We start from the raw sequence: 19,851 nt of genomic DNA, 5'->3' as shown, positions 1-19,851 counted from the left end.
TAAAACCCTGTTGTCCCATTGAGGAAAGTTACCCTCACTCCCTGTCCCATAGACACAACAGCAAGTGCAAGGAAATCTCTCCAAAGGGAGGGAAATCCCATCTTAGCAGTTGTCACTGGAACAGCTGTCCCCATTGGAAGATCTTTTTTCTATTTTAATAGAATTTTTATGAATTCCTCCTCCCTTTTTGTCCCTGTGTCACAGGTCCCCAGGACCAGTTGAGTCATCCTCCCTAGCAGAGCCACAGGGAGAAATAATAACCTGGCAGTTCTAATCCCTAAAGTGCTTCGAAAGGCAGAAGGCTTTTACCTTAATGCAGTCTATGCAGTAGGATAAAAAACCTTCTGTGTGCAGCGGCCCCCCCCCCCCCCAATAATTACCTGAGCCCCATCGCAATGCATTGATATGCACGAGTGCCTTGGCTCTCAGGGGACTCTCACTACTCATTGGCTGAGGCAGCAGCGGGAGCCATTGGCTCCCACTGCTGTCAATCACAGACAGTGAGCCAATGTGGAGAAAGAGAGGGGACGGGGCCGAGCCGCGGCTCTGTGTTTGAATGGACATGCAGAGCAGCGGCTTGAGAGCGAGCCTGCTCAGGTGCCCCACAGCAAGCTGCTTGCTCTGGGGGCAGGTGGGAGGGGCCAGAAGTGTCGGTGGGGTCCCGAAAAAAGGACTATCCAGGCTGCTCTGCAAAACTACCCAATACATAGCAGGTAATATAGCATGTATTTTTTTTTTAAGTCAAGTATTTAACCACTTGTCGACTGCACTATAGCCAAATGACAGCTACAGCGCAGCCGGCTACTTCTGATACAGCGTCCCATGATCGCGCCCACTGCTGGGCCATGGGCAGAACACTCTGTAATAGCGTTGCTCAGAGGACACTGCTGGTCACAGATTGAGGTAAAGAGCCAATTGTCGGCTCTTTACCATGTGATCAGTTGTGTCCAGCTACAGCTGATCACAGATGTAAACAGAAGCCAGTTATTGGCAATCCTTTCCTCATGCTGACAGCATGAGGAGAGTACAAGAGAGATGATAACCAGCTTCTCTAAAAAGGAAATGTACACTAATAATCAGGGCACTGATTATCAGTATCCTGAATATCAGTGCAGCCCCAACAGTGCTCACCAGTGCTGCCTATCAGTGCCCACCTGTGCTGCCAATCAGCGTCACCTATCAGTACAGCCTCATCAGTGCCTCCTCATCAGTGCAACCTCATCAGTGCACATCAGTCTTTATTCGTTTAATTAGCAAAAAATAAAAAACCCAGTGGTGATTAAATACCACCAAAAGAAGCTCCTTTTTATGTGAAAAATATTATAAAAATGCCATATGGGTACAGTGTTGCATGACCGTGCAATTGTAATTTAAAGGTCGACAGCATGGCCTGGGCAGGAAGGGGGTGAAAGTGGCCAGTAGGCAAGTGGTTAAGATCACTTTAACCCACCACCCCAAACTAACAATAAAGCCGTGGTTTTAGATATTCTTTAAAGTGGATGTAAACCCACTCTCATCCTTTCTAAACTACTGCAATATTGGTTATCTAGAAGGACATACATACCTCCTGCACATATACTTATCTGTCAAATGTCTCCCCTCTGTCTGCTGTGAGATCCGAAAAACTGCAGATTTTGTGGGTGGGTCTGTTTTCCAGGGCTCAGTGGGTGAAGTCGTGATGTCAGTAGACTCCCCGCCCACCTTTATACTCCCCTTCTCAACCTGCATTTTCTCCTGTGTATTTCTTACACTGAACTTCTGCTATGATCAATGACATCCAGTCAAAACCCAGAAAAGTCTCCACATAATTTCAGCATGCCAAATCATGCTGAGGTGTGGAACAGCCAATCCTTGCAAATCAGCAGAAAAAAAGAGTGGGGTGCAGGGGCGGACTGACCCATCGGTCATTCGGTCGCCGTCCGAGGGCCCGGAGTCATTAGGGGCCCGTGGCTGTCCCAAAGAGAAGCCCCTTGAAGCGGCTGTAATAATACTGCTAACAGTGCGCTGCTCCCCGCCAGCCCCTCCTTCCCTCCCGTCCGTCGCCGGGGCTTGCACTGTACACTACATCACCTAGGACGGATGAGAAGGGAGGAGGGGCCGGCGGGGAGCAGTGCGCTGTTAGCGGTATTGATTACAGGCATGACCGGGGTGAGTGAAACTTTTTTTACTGTAGGGCTGCCATCGGAGGGAGGGGGTGACCAGTACAGATGTATGGAGCCCGGGCCAGTCTTCAGTGTGCTCTCTCCCCTCTCCACACTAACCCCCTGTATGCTCTCCCCCCACAGTGTTGCCCTGTGTGTCCCCCTCCCCAGTGTCCAAATGTGTCCCCCCCCCCAATGTCGCCCTGTTTGTCCTCCCGTGTCCCCCCCAGTGTGTCCCCCAGTGTGTGTCCCCCCAGTGTCTCCCGTGTCCCCCTGTGTGTGTGTCCCCAGTGTGTCCCCCCCAGTGTCTCCCATGTACCCCTGTGTGTGTGTCCCCCTGTGTGTCCCCTCCCCAGTGTCCCCCTGTGTGTCCCTTCCCCAGTGTCCTCCTGTGTGTCCCTTCCCCAGTGTCCCCCTATGTGTCCCCTTGTGTGTCCCCCCACAGTGTCCCCCTGTGTGCTCCCCCCACAGTGTCCCCCTGTGTGCTCCCCCCACAGTGTCCCCCTGTGTGCTCCCCCCACAGTGTCCTCCTGTGTGCTCCCCCCACAGTGTCCTCCTGTGTGCTCCCCCCACAGTGTCCTCCTGTGTGCTCCCCCACAGTGTCCTCCTGTGTGCTCCCCCACAGTGTCCTCCTGTGTGCTCCCCCACAGTGTCCTCCTGTGTGCTCCCCCACAGTGTCCTCCTGTGTGCTCCCCCACAGTGTCCCCCTGTGTGCACCCCCCCACAGTGTCCCCCTGTGTGCACCCCCCCCCACAGTGTCCCCCTGTGTGACCCCCCCCCCCACAGTGTCCCCCTGTGTGACCCCCCCCCCCACAGTGTCCCCCTGTGTGACCCCCCCCCACAGTGTCCCCCTGTGTGACCCCCCCCCACAGTGTCCCCCTGTGTGACCCCCCCCCCACAGTGTCCCCCTGTGTGACCCCCCCCCACAGTGTCCCCCTGTGTGACCCCCCCCCCCACAGTGTCCCCCTGTGTGACCCCCCCCCACAGTGTCCCCCTGTGTGACCCCCCCCCCACAGTGTCCCCCTGTGTGACCCCCCCCCCCACAGTGTCCCCCTGTGTGACCCCCCCCCACAGTGTCCCCCTGTGTGACCCCCCCCCACAGTGTCCCCCTGTGTGCTCTCCCCCAGTGCCTCCTTGTATGTGCCCCCCTCCAGTGTCACACTGTGTGCTCCCCACCCCCACAGTGTTCACCCTGTGTGCTTCCCTCCTGTGTGCTCCCCACCCCATACAGCGTCCCCCTGTGTGATTCCCCACCCCATACAGTGTCCCCCTGTGTGCTCCCCACCCCCACAGTGTCCCCCTGTGTGCTCCCCACCCCCCACAGTGTCCCCCTGTGTGCTCCCCACCCCCCACAGTGTCCCCCTGTGTGTTCTCCACCCCCCACAGTGTCCCCTTGTGTTCCCCACCCCCCACAGTGTCCCCTTGTGTTCCCCACCCCCCACAGTGTCCCCTTGTGTGTTCCCCACCCCCCACAGTGTCCCCTTGTGTGTTCCCCACCCCCCACAGTGTCCCCTTGTTTGTTCCCCACCCCCCACAGTGTCCCCTTGTGTGTTCCCCACCCCCCACAGTGTCCCCTTGTGTGTTCCCCACCCCCCACAGTAACCCCTTGTGTGTTCCCACCCCCCACAGTGTCTTCCTGTGTGTTCCCACCCCCCACAGTGTCTTCCTGTGTGTTCCCACCCCCCACAGTGTCTTCCTGTGTGTTCCCCACCCCCCACAGTGTCTTCCTGTGTGTTCCCCACCCCCCACAGTGTCTTCCTGTGTGTTCCCCACCCCCCACAGTGTCTTCCTGTGTGTTCCCCACCCCCCACAGTGTCCCCCGGTGTGTTCCCCACCCCCCACAGTGTCCCCCGGTGTGTTCCCCACCCCCCACAGTGTCCCCCGGTGTGTTCCCCACCCCCCACAGTGTCCCCCTGTGTGTTCCCCACCCCCCACAGTGTCTTCCTGTGTGTTCCCCACCCCCCACAGTGTCTTCCTGTGTGTTCCCCACCCCCCACAGTGTCTTCCTGTGTGTTCCCCACCCCCCACAGTGTCTTCCTGTGTGTTCCCAACCCCCCACAGTGTCTTCCTGTGTGTTCCCAACCCCCCACAGTGTCTTCCTGTGTGTTCCCAACCCCCCACAGTGTCTTCCTGTGTGCTCCCAACCCCCCACAGTGTCTTCCTGTGTGCTCCCAACCCCCCACAGTGTCTTCCTGTGTGCTCCCAACCCCCCACAGTGTCTTCCTGTGTGCTCCCAACCCCCCACAGTGTCTTCCTGTGTGCTCCCAACCCCCCACAGTGTCTTCCTGTGTGCTCCCAACCCCCCACAGTGTCTTCCTGTGTGCTTCCCACCCCACACAGTGTCCCCCTGTGTGTTCCCCACCCCCCACAGTGTCCCCCTGTGTGTTCCCCACCCCCCACAGTGTCCCCCTGTGTGTTCCCCACCCCCCACAGTGTCATCCTGTGTGCTTCCCACCCCCACAGTGTCATCCTGTGTGCTTCCCACCCCCACAGTGTCATCCTGTGTGCTTCCCACCCCCACAGTGTCATCCTGTGTGCTTCCCACCCCCACAGTGTCATCCTGTGTGCTTCCCACCCCCACAGTGTCATCCTGTGTGCTTCCCACCCCCACCGTGTCATCCTGTGTGCTTCCCACCCCCACCGTGTCATCCTGTGTGCTTCCCACCCCCACAGTGTCATCCTGTGTGCTTCCCACCCCCACAGTGTCATCCTGTGTGCTTCCCACCCCCACCGTGTCATCCTGTGTGCTTCCCACCCCCACCGTGTCATCCTGTGTGCTTCCCACCCCCACCGTGTCTTCCTGTGTGCTTCCCACCCCCACCGTGTCTTCCTGTGTGCTTCCCACCCCCACCGTGTCTTCCTGTGTGCTTCCCACCCCCACCGTGTCTTCCTGTGTGCTTCCCACCCCCACCGTGTCTTCCTGTGTGCTTCCCACCCCCACAGTGTCTTCCTGTGTGCTTCCCACCCCCACAGTGTCTTCCTGTGTGCTTCCCACCCCCACAGTGTCTTCCTGTGTGCTTCCCACCCCCACAGTGTCTTCCTGTGTGCTTCCCACCCCCACAGTGTCTTCCTGTGTGCTTCCCACCCCCACAGTGTCTTCCTGTGTGCTTCCCACCCCCACAGTGTCTTCCTGTGTGCTTCCCACCCCCACAGTGTCTTCCTGTGTGCTTCCCACCCCCACAGTGTCTTCCTGTGTGCTTCCCACCCCCACAGTGTCTTCCTGTGTGCTTCCCACCCCCACAGTGTCTTCCTGTGTGCTTCCCACCCCCACAGTGTCTTCCTGTGTGCTTCCCACCCCCACAGTGTCTTCCTGTGTGCTTCCCACCCCCACAGTGTCTTCCTGTGTGCTTCCCACCCCCACAGTGTCATCCTGTGTGCTTCCCACCCCCACAGTGTCATCCTGTGTGCTTCCCACCCCCACAGTGTCATCCTGTGTGCTTCCCACCCCCACAGTGTCATCCTGTGTGCTTCCCACCCCCACAGTGTCATCCTGTGTGCTTCCCACCCCCACAGTGTCATCCTGTGTGCTTCCCACCCCCACAGTGTCATCCTGTGTGCTTCCCACCCCCACAGTGTCATCCTGTGTGCTTCCCACCCCCACAGTGTCATCCTGTGTGCTTCCCACCCCCACAGTGTCATCCTGTGTGCTTCCCACCCCCACAGTGTCATCCTGTGTGCTTCCCACCCCCACAGTGTCATCCTGTGTGCTTCCCACCCCCACAGTGTCATCCTGTGTGCTTCCCACCCCCACAGTGTCTTCCTGTGTGCTTCCCACCCCCACAGTGTCTTCCTGTGTGCTTCCCACCCCCACAGTGTCTTCCTGTGTGCTTCCCACCCCCACAGTGTCTTCCTGTGTGCTTCCCACCCCCACAGTGTCTTCCTGTGTGCTTCCCACCCCCACAGTGTCTTCCTGTGTGCTTCCCACCCCCACAGTGTCTTCCTGTGTGCTTCCCACCCCCACAGTGTCTTCCTGTGTGCTTCCCACCCCCACAGTGTCTTCCTGTGTGCTTCCCACCCCCACAGTGTCTTCCTGTGTGCTTCCCACCCCCACAGTGTCTTCCTGTGTGCTTCCCACCCCCACAGTGTCTTCCTGTGTGCTTCCCACCCCCACAGTGTCTTCCTGTGTGCTTCCCACCCCCACAGTGTCTTCCTGTGTGCTTCCCACCCCCACAGTGTCTTCCTGTGTGCTTCCCACCCCCACAGTGTCCCCCTGTGTGATTTCCCCCCTCCCCAGTGTCCCCCTGTGCCCTCTCCCCCTCCCCAGGGTCTCCCTGTATGCTCTCCCCCCACAGTGTCTCTCTGTGTGCTCTCCCCCAGTGACCCCGTTTGCTCCCCCCAGTGTCTCCCTATGTGCTCTCCAACCCCACAGTGTCCCCCCTGTGCCCTCTCCCCTTCCCAGGGTCTCCCTGTGTGCTCCCTTCAGTGTCCCCCTGTGTGGTTCCCCCCAGTGTCCCTCTATGTGCTTTCCCCCCACAGTATCCCCCATGTGCTCTCCAACCCCACAGGGACCACTGTGTGCTCTCCCCCTCCGCCAGTGTCCCCCTGTGCCCTCTCCCCCTCCCAGGGTCTCCCTGTGTGCTCCCCCCAGTGTCCGCCTGTGTGCTCCCCCCCCACAGTGTCCCCCTGTGTGCTGTGCTCCCCCAAAATGTCCCCCTGTCCAGGTGTGGCTTGGGACGCAGGGGGCCCCATGATCTTCTGTTGCCCGGGGGCCCCATCAGTTGTCAGTCCGCCCCTGGTGGGGTGGGAATTTAAAAATAATGCATGTCTCACAGGCTAGTGCACGAGATATGTAAATCACCTGTCACTCACAGCAAGGGGGAGGATTTGACAAAGTTTTTCTCTGTTTGTCAAGATTTATCTCACTGAACAATAAAAGAGGATTGCTCAGAGCTGGATTAACTCTTTGTGGCAAGACTGGGCTCAAATGATAGGAAATCTTATACTCTACATCAGCCTTTCTCACCCTTTTCAACACAGAGGAACCCTTGAAATAGTTCTCCGGTCTCAGGGAACCTCTGCTAAAAATTAGAAATCTACAACTCATGATACATTAGTGTGATGGTCAGTGGGAAGAATGGTTCTTACACTTGTGGTCATTGGGAAGAATTACCTCCTTACAGATAGCTAAAAAGATCATTGGTGTCAGTGTGAACTTATCAGAGAGGCAGAAATGGCCCAATGCTGAAGGAACCCCTAGCAACCTTTGGAGGAACCCTGGTTGGGAATCACTGCTCTACATTATGAAATCCACTTTAAGGTTCATTAATACCACCATCCTTTTGTAGTATAATTTACATTTACTCTTCTTGTACTGGTCTTGTTCTGTGTAGTTATGTGTTTTTATATATTTTATTTGCCATTTTGATGTGTTTTTCTTGTTTAATAAAAAAAAAAAAAGATACAGTGATCATTGTTGATACCTCTATGTAATGTTTTATTTGTAATTAACCTCAGATGGCTATGATTGTTTATCAGCAGGACAGCACAAGTCTTTCCACTGCTGTACACGAGGAGGAGTCTTCAAAGGCAGAGGCTGAGGCCTTCAAGAACTTTCTGCAGAATAGCTATGAAGAGCAGCGGCGACTGGCTTTGGAGGAGAAAAGGCGCACCCTGGAAAGCTTGTCGGAGAGTATTATGAAGGGTAGAAACAAGAGAAAGAAGAGGCGTGGGGAACAAGAAGGTGGGTGCTGGAAGGGCCACCCTATCAATGCTTATTAAATTGTATGTAATCCCAAATCATAAACTTCTCCTTGTCTCTTTTTTTGGTCTTTTAAAGTGGTTGTAAAGGTTTCTTACCTTAATATATTCTCTGCATTAAGTTAAAACATCTTTTTAATGGTAGCACATCTCCCTGTCCCCCCCTGCAGATGTGTTTCGTCATACGTGATGTCAATTGTTTGATTAGGAACAACACAGAATTTATTGTGTTTGGTCATTTTTTGGTCATTTTATCAGCAAATATAATTCTCTCATGCAGATATATTAGATTGATTTGTAGATAACATACACCGCTTTTTTTTTCTTTGTTTTATACAGAAGAACCAATGGAGTCCTCCTCCCTTGGACCTATTAAAGAGCTTCAGAACCTAGAAAATACTTTCCTTTTCCCTGAGGAAGCCATGATGGTGCAGATTCCAACAGCTAGAACCAATGTGCAAAGTATAGAAGAGGTTGATCTGTGCAAAGCCTCACTAGACTGGCCGTACCCTGGGCAGACGAAGCATGAATTACGGTTCAAGGTTTTAAGGGACCTCTGGCAGAAGGGATACTACCTCACCAGTGGCAGCAAGTTTGGTGGAGACTTTCTTGTTTATCCAGGTATTGTATGAACACAGCTGGAAGAAAACAATGGAGTTAATTTACTAAAGGAGTAGGGAATGTACACCTAAAGTGAATTTTCACTTTGCAAAGTCACTTGAACCACTTGCCCACTGGGCACTTATATTCCCTTCCTGACCAGGCCAATTTTCAGCTTTTAGCACTCTCAAATTTTGAATGACAATTACTCAGTCATGCAACACTGTACCCATATGATTTTTTTGTCCTTTTTTTTTCACACAAATAGAGCTTCTTTTTTGGTGGTATTTAATCACTACTGTTTTTTTTTTGTTTTTTTTGTGCTATAAATGAAAAAAAAAGACCAAAAATTTTGTTTAAAAAATGCATCTTCATTTCGGTTATAAAAACTTGCAATTTTTAATTTAAAATTTTGGCCAAAAATAATACTGTGCTACATATCTTTGGTAAAATTAACCCAAATAAGTGCATATTATTTGGTCTTTGTGAAAGTTATAGAGTCTACAAGCTGTGGTGGCAATCATTAAAAATTGATCACACCTGATGTACTGATCTCATTTCTTGAGACACTAACAAGCCAGGAAAGTACAAATACCCCCAAATGAGCTCTTTTTGGAAAGTAGACATTCCAATGTATTTAGTAAGAGGCATGGTGAGTTTTTTGAAGTTGTATTTTTTTCCCCCACAATTCTCTTCACACACAACATATGCAAACTTGTAATTACACACCAAAACAAACACATTCTGCTTCTCCTCCTGAATATAGTCATACCACATGTGTGAGACTTTTACACAGCCTGGCCACATACAGAGGCCCAAACATGCAAGTAGCACTTCCAGGCGTTCTAGGAGCATAAATTGCACACATAATTTCCTGACAATCTATCACATTTTTGAAGCCCCTGGAGCACCAGGACAATGAAAACGCCCAGAAAATGACCACATTTTGGAAAGCAAACACCCCAACACATAATCTATGAGGCATTACGAGTCTTTTTCACATGTCATTTTTCTCTGCAAGTTTTTGAAAATGTGGACAGAAAATGAAAACGCATTTTTTTTATTTTTTATTTGCACAAAGTTGTCCATTTCTAACACATAGCATATGCATACCACACATTGCACCCTAAAGTACATTCTACTACTCCTCTTGAGTATGGCATTACCACATATGTGAGACTTTTATACAGCCTGGCCACATACAAAGGCCCAACATTCAGGGGGCACTGTCAGGTGCTCTAGGGACATAAAATTACAAATCAAATTTCCTGACTACCTATTACACTTTTGTGGGGCACTTTAGTAGCATGGATGAGGCATGATTGACCACGGATGAGCACTAATATGACACGGATGAGGCATTGATGTGGCATGGATGAGCACTGATGTGACACAGATGAGGCACAAAAGGGCACGAATGAGGCACGGTTGAGTACTGCTGCAGTCTCCCTCCTCTCATGCTGTACTGATCGGTGTGTACAGTGTGCGAGGAGAGAGCTGAACCGAAAATGCGTCGGTTTGTCGACAAGTGATCGCTCCGACCATGTGTCATTGGCCCTTTTACCCTGATTCGTGATGCGCCGGGTCTTTGGCCCTTTACCCTGATTCGTGATGCGCCAGGTCTGGAGGATATTCCTGGGTGTGCGCCCCAAGGGGCGTGTGGGAAGCATGATTCTGGAAGTACGTCATTGTACGCCCTCCCAGAATAAGCCGACCGCGCTGTACCCATCATTTGGCTATGGTCTGGTCGGCAAGTGGTTAAAGTTGGCGTAATCAATGAGGTGGAGCTAAATGTTTGCACATGATTAGATAACCAAAGTCAGCATGGCTTCAGATCATTCACTACAATAAAACCAGCCACAGATTGAGTGCTTTTCTTTCCTGCCACCAGGGGTGGCATAAAAGAAAATCGCTTGGTTCCCCCATCAACAATCAGTGTTAATAGGGTAATCCATCCTGCGTAGCTATTGTGTTCTCCCAGCGGGAAGGAGGGGACGGTGCGGAGAGCGCATGGTGATTATTGCTAATAATCGCATGAAAAATCTGACAGGCTGGTTGAACCCAAGTTGATTGTACCAACATTTATCTTTCAATCACTCTGTTTATACACAGTTTGAATCTAAGCCAGACCCTGCCTAATCGGCTGAGATTCGAGCCATCTATGGCCGGCTTAAAGGAGTTGTGAAGGCAAGAGTTTTTTTTTATCTTGATGCATTCTATGCATTAAAGTGTTTGTTAAACCACTCATAGGAATGTACATAATCCTGCTGGTTCCCTAATGACAGGCGCTCCTGTCTCTGTTTTATAAAATAAATTGCCTTATTTACCGGATTTCAGAGCCGTTCCACACAATCACGTCACCGGCCGGCTGTCTCCTCTGCCCGGGACGTCAGCTGGGACGTGAGGAGAGAGAGAGAGAGAGAGAGAGAGAGAGAGAGAGAGAGAGAGAGAATGGTCAGTCACATAAACCGAGGGGAGCCACTCTGAAATACAGTAAAGAAGGCATTTTTTTTAATGAAACGCAGAGACAGGAGCTCCTGCTATTAGGGAACAAGCAGGATTATATACATTTTAAACAGTTATGAGAGCAGCAGGAGCGGAGGGGTCAGGCACTGACACAGGGGCAGACAGGCGGGGAGGGGAGGAGTGAGGAGGACATAGGGGGACAGGACAGCTTCGGATGACAGAGGCACATAAACTGACCACAGTGTCAGAGCTCAATAGGGGCCAAATTACACAGCGCAAGTACTGTATAAAATACTTTAAAGGAGCAGGATTATTTTTTTGGATTAACAAATGCTTTAAGATAAAAAAAATAAATAAAAAAAAACCTGTGTGCAGCAGCCCCCCTCAGCCCCTCTAATACTAACATGAGCCCATCTTTGTGCAGGAGTGTCTCAGCTGCCCGGGACTCCCCTCTTCATTGGCTAAGACAGCGGCGTGGTGCTATTGGCTCCCACTGCTGTCAATCAAAGTCAGTCAGCCAATCAGGAGAGATGGAGCGGGCCGGTGTCTGAATGGACACAGGTAGCTGCAACTTGGCTCAGTGCCCCCACAGCAAGCTGTTTGCTGTGGGGGAACTCAACAGAAGAGAGGGGCCCGGAGCACAGAAGAGGGACCTGAGAAGAGGAGGATCCAGCAACTCTGCAAAAACCAACTGCACAGGGCAGGTAAGTATAACATGTTTATTTTATTTTTTTAACTAGACTTTACAATCGCTTTAAAGGAAAAGTACAGCCAAAGTTTGTTCTGCACTCTGTGATCCGTTTTTACCAGACTGGGGGGCTGAAGCCCTCTGTCGGCTGACTTCACAGAGCCGGTCCATGCTGGGAAAAGATTGCAACCATATGGTCGGGATCCACCCTGATGCCTGGACCAAGCCGCTGAGAGCCTGAGCCAGCCACCGCTCTCACCTCCCTCAACAGCCCAGGGCTCCAGTGAGTTGTAAAGGTAAGTAAGGTGAAAAACGTTCCGTAGTGCAGCAGCCCCCCAGAGCCCACCTTCTACTTACCTGAGCCCGATTGTTCTTTTGACTGGGACGAGCATAGCAGCTCCAGCCACTGTCTCAGGTCCTCATTGGATAGATTGATGGCAGTGCAGCCATTGGTTCCCGCTGATGTCAATCAAATCCAGTGACGCAGGGGGCGGGGCAGAGTCCTGCTGTCTGTGTCATGAATGCAGCAGCAGGACTTGGGAGTGCGCCTGCTCAGATGCCCCCTTGGAATGTGGGGTGCATCTAAGCGGGCGCACTCGATGTGGGGAGGAGCCAGGAACGCCGCTGGGGGACCCCAGAAGAGGAAATCCATTGCACAGAGGAGGAAAGTATAACATGTTTGTTATTTAAAAAAAACTTTACAACCCCTATAAAGTAAAAAAAATCACTTAAGTAAACAGCCCAGACTCCTTTAGACTTACAGGGAGTTAGGGAGTGATCCACCAAGCTGCTACCTTCTGACCCTAATCCTAGAGAAATACAGGTAAAATAGGGGCTGTTGCAGGTGACGTGATTACCCCAGGACAAGTGTGTGGGCTGGGAGATATATAGTGACAACTTCAGTGATGACCTTCTCCCACTCTTATTTTATTTCCTGACATGTTCCCTTTAAAGGCTACAGAAGATGAAAATTGTGCATTGCATAATTCAGGATGTAGAGCTTGACTAAAATTTTAGCTTACATCAAATTCTTAATATGTATTAGAAGGCATTTGAAATCTCTTAAAATTACATCAGTACTACATAAGGCATCTCCTGATCCTTACAAACACTATATTACCAGAAGTATTGGGACACCTGCCTTTACACGCACATGAACATTAATGGCATACCAGTCTTAGTCCGTAGGGTTCAATATTGAGTTGGCCCACCCTTTACAGCTAAAACAGCTTCAACTCTTCTGGGAAGGCTGCCCACAAGGTTTAGGAGTGTGTTTATGGGAATGTTTGATCATTCTTCCAGAAGCGCATTTGTGAGGTCAGGCACTGATGTTGGATGAGAAGGCCTGGCTCACAGTCTCCGCTCTAATTCATCCCAAAGGTGTTCTATCAGGTTGAGGACGGGACTCTGTGCAGGCCAGTCAAGTTCCTCCACCCCAAACTCGCTCATCCATGTCTTCATGGACCTTGTTTGTGCACTGGTGCACACTCATGTTGGAACAGGAAGGGGCCATCCCCAAACTGTTCCCACAAAGTTGGGAGCATAAAATTGTCCAAAATGTCTTGCTATGCTGACGCCTTAAGGTTCCCTTCACTGGAACTAAGGGGCCAAGCCCAACCCCTGAAAAGCAACCCCACACCATAATCCTTCCTCCACCAAATGGATTTGGACCAGTGCACAAAGCAAGGTCCATAAAGACGTGGATGAGCAAGTTTGGGGTGGAGGAACTTGACTTACCTGCACAGAGTCCTGACCTCAACCCGATAGAGCATCTTTGGAATGAATTAAAGCGCAGACTGCGAGCCAGGACTTCTCGTCCAACATCAGTGCCTGATCTCACAAATGCACTTCTGGAAGAATGATCAAACATTTCTATAGACACACTCCTAAACTTTGTGGACAGCTTTCCCAGAAGAGTTGAAGCTGTTATAGCTGCAAAGGGTGGACCAACTCAATATTGAACCCTACGGAATAAGACTGGGATGCCATTAAAGGTAGGTGTCCCAATACTTTTGACAATATAGTGTATATGAACCCAGCCTAAATCTGACATGACTTTCAGCTGGTGCCAAGTACCTGTGTGCCCGTATTACCTTCTTTATCTTATTCTGTCTTTTAAAGGGAATGTTTTAGTAAATAATTCTTGTATTCGTCACACTTTTACATGCTCACACATGCATATTTTATTATTGTATTGAAAATAGCTTTGTAGCTCAACCAATATAGGGAGCTCTGTAGTTGGGAACAGTAGGGAGGATGAATGACGCTGAATCCAGTAAGTCACACAGCGAACGTATTATCTGAGGTTAGCTGGCTGACTCATAGACTTGCATTGTATTAGAGAGATGAAACAAAGGCTTTGTAGCATTGCCATGCAGGAATTGGAGCCTACGTATGTAATGAGCACATACTCTATATCTGCCTCCATTTAATTTACATACTTTATATAGAAAAATAACACTTCAGTCCATTTTTAAAGAATGCATTAGCACTTTGATGACTTTATTTTTGTTGAAGGCGATTCTTTTTAACATTTTATATCTAAAAATAAAATGAGAACAATTGTGTATTTCTTTAGTAAAGCGGAGCTCTGAGCTCACAGCTAAAGGCAAAATACACACGTGATTTATTTTTATTTTTTTAACTTGCCAAATGATTTGGAATTTAGTAAAGCCAGTTTTGTGTTCTAGGTATTCCTGCAGAATTCTCCCACTTCTGCAGTTGTCACCTAGGCAAAAATCCCTGCCCACCCGCATCCTCCTGGGACATGTCGCATGTCTCAGGAGACTCGAGATCAATCTGACAGCCCTACTTGGCCATGCGCAGTGGGGAGCCGGCTGTAAACGGCTTGAAGTTAGTCGGTTCCCATAGCCAAGCTGCCAGCACCCAGGATCTGAAGACGGACAAAAAAAAAAAATTGTTTCCCTGGATCCCTGGGCTGGTGAATATCTGTTTCTTAAAAGTCAGCAGCTACAGTATTTGTAGCTACTTTTTTTTTTTTTTTTTTTAAATAAAATGACTGGAGTTCCTCTTTAAGTTATCGTTCTCTTGTAGTATGATTCCTAATTGCATCTACATTATGAGGTATCCATTTGAGGAATACAGTGCCATTCATTTGGCTTTGTCATACACTTGATAGTTTGGATAGGGAATATTGGTGCAGATATCTCACCTCAGGGACTCGCAAGAGATTAACCACTTGCAGACCACCTACCGCAGAATTACTGCAACAGAGCGGCCCTGCTGCGCAGTATCACATACATGTAGGCGATCCGGCATTTCCGGGTAGGGGGCATGCACGCATTCCCACCGCTGCCCCTTCTGTGCTGTCATTCGCTACATCACAAGCCGATCAGCAGGTCCTGGCCATTGATTTATGACAAGGACTTGCTGATCGGCTTAGTGAATGAATCTTCAGAGCCCTGTTTACTAATAAACACAGGGCTCTGAACAGAGAGCATCGGTGTGCTTGTTTTTTTTTTTTTTTTTTTGTTCCCCCCTGCAAAGCAGAGAGAAAATCGAACGCATCGCTTGGTAAAAGCAGCACATATTACATACATTTTGACATTGTTAGGCACATGGTTAACCCTTTACCCCTAGATGTCAACACCTTCCCAGCCAGTGTCATTAGTACAGTGACAGTGTATAGTATTAGCAATGATTACTGTATTAGTGTGACTGGGGATGTCAGTAACCGCAAAGTGTTGGATTGTCTGCCGCACTATCATAGTCCCACTATACGTCACTGATCGCTGCCATTTTTAGTATAAAAAAGAAAAATTCCAGTGTATATACTGGATATATGGTTTGTAGACACTATAACTTTCACACAAACCAATCAATATACACTTCTTAGGATTTGTTTTTTTACCAAAGACATGTAACAGAATACATTTTGGCCTAAACTTATGAAGAAATTTTATTTTTTCTTTATTGACTGTTTTATAGCAGAAAGTGGTGAGTCCCAGTGGTGATCAAATACCAACAAAAGAAAGAATCCATTTGTGTGAAAAAAAAAAAGATATAAATTTAATTTGTGTACAGTGTTGCATGACCGAGCAATCACCAAGTTAAAGTAGCGCAGTGCCAAATAGCAAAAAATGGCCTGGTCATAAGGGGGTAAAACATTCCCGGAGCTGAAGTGGTTAAAAAAAAAAAAAAAGCCAGAATTTGATCACCTAATGTATGCAAAAAAAATATATAATATCTCTTTTGGATTAGTGCGACACTTGGCTATTGTAAGCATGCAGGGCAACTCTAACCTGGCACATGGCTGTTCTGCCACTTTACATTCCGATGGAAATGAAGCTGAATAGGAGCGGTCCCATTGATTGTCACTACACTACACTGCACTTCACTAGTTTCAGCAACAGTCACCCTCTAACAAATTGTATTATATGTGTTCAGTTAAGACTCGATTATGAAAATGTATTTGTTTTCATGCAGGAGACCCGATGCGCTTCCATGCACATTATATCGCCATCTGCTTTCCACAAGATGAAGAAATCCCACTAAGAGACATTATCACTGCAGGAAGACTGGGGACAAATGTCAAGAAGACTGTACTGCTGTGCTCCGCTAATAAAGAGGGACAAGTGACTTACACTTCTTTACAATGGTCAGGATTGCAGTAAAATATTTCAGCACACAGTCTCTTGTTTGTTCTACTTTGTGGCACGGTTCCCCACAGTGATGGTACCAAATGTCATGGAGAATATGAGTATCTAGAAGAACTGAAATGAAGTTTGTTCATGCAGATTTCAGTAAGTAATGAGCGCTTAGTACACCTCTGTGCAACTCCAATTGAGCTTATAAAGGAAAATGTATCAGCAGATTTACTTTCAGTGAGGGTGGCATGTTAGCAGAAGATATGAGGGAGATTTACTAAAGTGGTGTAGGTGTGCATAGTAACCTGCTGCTAGGTTTTATTGTCCGTGCCGGATCACACTTATGAGTTTTGAATTCGGTGCAAATTTTGCTTGCCATGTAAATTTAGTGCAATTTGATTTCTATAAATCTAGATAAAAAATAAAATAAAAAATAATTTGCAGTGGTGTGAACACTGGACTGCGATTTAAGGACCCACTTTCACACTGGGTGGTTTTCAGGCTCCCTCCCATTCAGTCTAGTGTGACTTTTCACACTGGGGCGGTGCGCTTGCGGGACATCCCGAAAAGTCCTGCAAGCAGCATCTTTAGGGCAGTTTGGGAGCTCCGTATTTAGCTCTCCCAAAACACCCTGTCCATTGGAATGAATGGGCAGTGCTTCTGAAGCGCCACATCCATAGGAGTTTTTAACCCCTTCTTAGGGGTTAAAAGCACCCCACTAGAGGCCAAAAAGCGCAGCTTAGACCCCTTTCACGCTGAGGTGTTTTTGGGCTAAAAATAGTGCCTGAAAAATGGCTGCTCTGTAGTCTGTGTAAAAGCCTGAGTGCTTTTACACTGAGCCTATGCGCTGGCAGGACGTTAAAAAAACTCCTGCAAGCAGCATCTTTGGAGCGGTGTATACACCAATCCTGCCTATTGAAATGAATGGGCAACTCTGGTAAAGCGACGCTTTGCGGATCATGATAACCTCTTTTTCGGCCACTAGCGGGGGTTAAAAGTGCCCCGCTAGCAGACGAAAACCTCTGCAAAAACAACGGTAAAGCACTGCTAAAAATAGAAGATGCCCCAGTGTGAAAGCAGCCTTATGTGGCGCTATAACGCTGCCAAAACGAGCGGCGCTGCCGTGGCGCCAGTGTGAAAAGGGGTCTTAAGCCGGTCATAAAGTCATCTGGTAATCAAGCTAAAGTGAGAAGCTGATTGGTTAATTTGCACAATTGCACCACATTCTGTGTGCGTCTATTTTAATAAATCTCCCCCTGTATGTAATATATACTGATCAGCCATACCATTAAGACCACTTGCAGGTAAAGTCAATAACATGGATTATCTTGTTCCAGTGACATCTGAAATTGGACAGAAATGAATGTTTTGAAAGAAGGAAAAATGCAAGCTTAAGGATTTGCGAGACTTTGACTAGACAACTGGGTCACAGCCTCTCTAAAACTCCTGGGATGATACTGGCCAAAAGTGGTGCAAGGAGGGGAAACCAGCACCAGGATCATGAGCGCCTAAGGCACATTGATGCACATGGGGAGCAAATGCTGGCCCCTGTAGTCTGATCCAATAGAAGAGGTGCTGTAGATCAAATTGCTGAAAAATGTAATGCTGGTTCTGACAGTAAGATGTCAGAAAGCAGTGCATCACAGCTTGTTGCGGATGGGGCTGCATAGCCAGACCAGTCAGAGGGTCAGTGCTGATGTACTAGAAGAACAAGTCCGATCCATAGAGGCACCACTTCACAACTTCTCTAAGTTGGATGATCTGCTACTGATGGCTTGGTGCCAGACACTATAGCAAACCTTCAGAGGTCTAGCAGAGTCCATGCCTCAGTGGATTATGGGAAGTGGTCATAATCTTATGGCTGATAGATGGGTTTCCCTGTCCCCTTTCCTTGGTTTTTACATCTGGCCTTCCTGTGTCATCACACCAACTAGCAGATCTTCATCTGTGTGCACTGCCAGATCATCAGGACCTTCTTTCCTAAGGGCCAATTTGCCATCCTGCTTCTTAGGTTGCTGGCTTAATTTCTGCTTTATGCCTCAACTAGTATATTGTCATAGAAATGCAGGTCACCAAATGGAAATTTTCCTCCATTCGAATGCAGTTTAGGCTGTGTGAGTCTATCGGCCACTGCTTTTTCAAGATCCAGGATGGACAATGAAAGGGTTCCCCGGATTCTCATTCTACCATCTCTAGGCTGCTCAGACAAAATTTAAGCTTGTATCACAGATTGATATTCTCAGGGCAAGCACTAAGGTAATGCCAGTGGCTCTGGACAATGCTCAGCAGCTAACTTGTACCTGATGTGAATCCTGGAAAGTGCCCCACCTGGATACCAACACCTAAAGGTCACTTTCAGATACAGTATTCCAAAAGTCAGGCTGAGGACCACCACACAAAATAGCTGCAATAGGAGATAAAAGTCAGTAGCAAGGAGAGAAGAGTCTATTTAAAGAAAAAAAAAAAGTACTGAGATCCATCCTTTTAGGACACTACCAAAAAACCGGAGGCATGCTGGTAGTAGGAGGGGTTATCCTGGGCTGGCCTACAGTTCAGTGTTTAGGCAGCAGAATAATGCAAAGGTTAAAGTAGAACTGAAACAACAAATCGATTAATTATGAAAACTTTCATAATCGGTCATCCAATTAGTTGGCCTGCTTACAGAATGCATTATTTGTTTACATATCAGGAAATACAGTGCAGCACACATTCAGCTCAGTACACCATCCATACATGTTTGTAAGTGATGGAGAACTTGTGAATGTGTGAGGAGCAATGCCTCATGGGACATGTAGTCCTGAGCAGGAAGTGAGTGGTTCTAAAGGCAGAAGTTTTTTTTTTTTACCTTCCTATTAAGCCACTCTGAAGGCAGGAGCCAGAAGCATCAGTGGGGGACCCCAGAAAAGGAGAATCCGGGCTGCTCTGTGCAAAACCATTACTCGGAGCAGGTAAGTATAACATGTTTGTAAAAAAAAAAAAATCCCATTAACCACACAAAACGACGTACCTGTACGTTGTGACTTTGATGCTAAATACTGGGGTTATGGCAGCAGCTAGCTGCCATAACCCTGGTATTTTCAGAAACGCCGTGTTTCTCTTTAAAGTCGTGTTCCACGCAAAAGTGGAACTTCCGCTCATCCGATTTCCCCCCCCCCCTCCGGTACCCAATTGGCACCTTTTGGGGGGCAGAACCTCCTGGTATCTTTGACCGGTATCCTTTCCCACCTCCAGGAGCCTCAGCTCTTGACATGCCAGCTGGGGCTCCCTCCTCCTTGCCCTATTTCTGGGCCAGCAGGAGAGACGAGTGGGCCTCACGCATGTGCAGTAGGGTGCCCAGCAATGGTGGTGGCAGCACTGAACAGCTGATGGAAACATCAGCTGCAGTGCCAACATCGCTAGACTACAGGACAGGTAAGTGTCCTATTATTAAAAGCCAGCAGCTGCAGTATGTGCAGCTGCCGATTAAATTTTTTTTTTTTTAGCTAACCTTTAAGATAAAAGTGGTCTCCACAGCAGATTCACTGCAAGATCAATTTTAGCAGAGGAAGTTCCCACCCCCCTCCTGCCATGCTCTGGTCATCTGCGCCACTTACCGGAGCCACCAGTAGCAGCGGAAGCGATCACGTCCTTTTCCATGGATGCCTGGCTGCCG

At 48.8% G+C, this 19,851-nt stretch overlaps 1 protein-coding gene across 2 annotated transcripts in view; it reads left to right on the top strand.

Moving 5' to 3' along the window:
• The window catches only part of LOC143934118 (tRNA-splicing endonuclease subunit Sen34-like), a 28,416-nt gene extending 11,774 nt beyond the window's left edge, over positions 1 to 16,642 (top strand). Inside the window, exons 4-6 of one of the 2 annotated variants that reach the window (XM_077457437.1) lie at positions 7,620 to 7,821; positions 8,178 to 8,459; positions 16,039 to 16,642. In XM_077457437.1, the coding sequence (XP_077313563.1) occupies positions 7,620 to 7,821; positions 8,178 to 8,459; positions 16,039 to 16,226 (672 nt within the window). In that variant the 3' untranslated portion in view covers positions 16,227 to 16,642. Of the gene's footprint in view, positions 1 to 7,616; positions 7,822 to 8,177; positions 8,460 to 16,038 lie in introns of both variants that reach the window. The other variant, XM_077457435.1, reaches the window with a different exon arrangement.
• The last annotated feature ends 3,209 nt before the right edge of the window (positions 16,643 to 19,851 follow it).

Source organism: Lithobates pipiens, unplaced genomic scaffold, assembly GCF_037356315.1.
Source record: "Lithobates pipiens isolate NorthernLeopardFrog02 unplaced genomic scaffold, aLitPip1_a1.2 Scaffold_27, whole genome shotgun sequence".
In the NCBI taxonomy this organism is placed as follows: domain Eukaryota; kingdom Metazoa; phylum Chordata; class Amphibia; order Anura; family Ranidae; genus Lithobates; species Lithobates pipiens.
The sequence above is the reverse complement of the archived record's forward strand: the minus strand, read 5'-3'. Positions and strand labels throughout refer to the sequence as shown.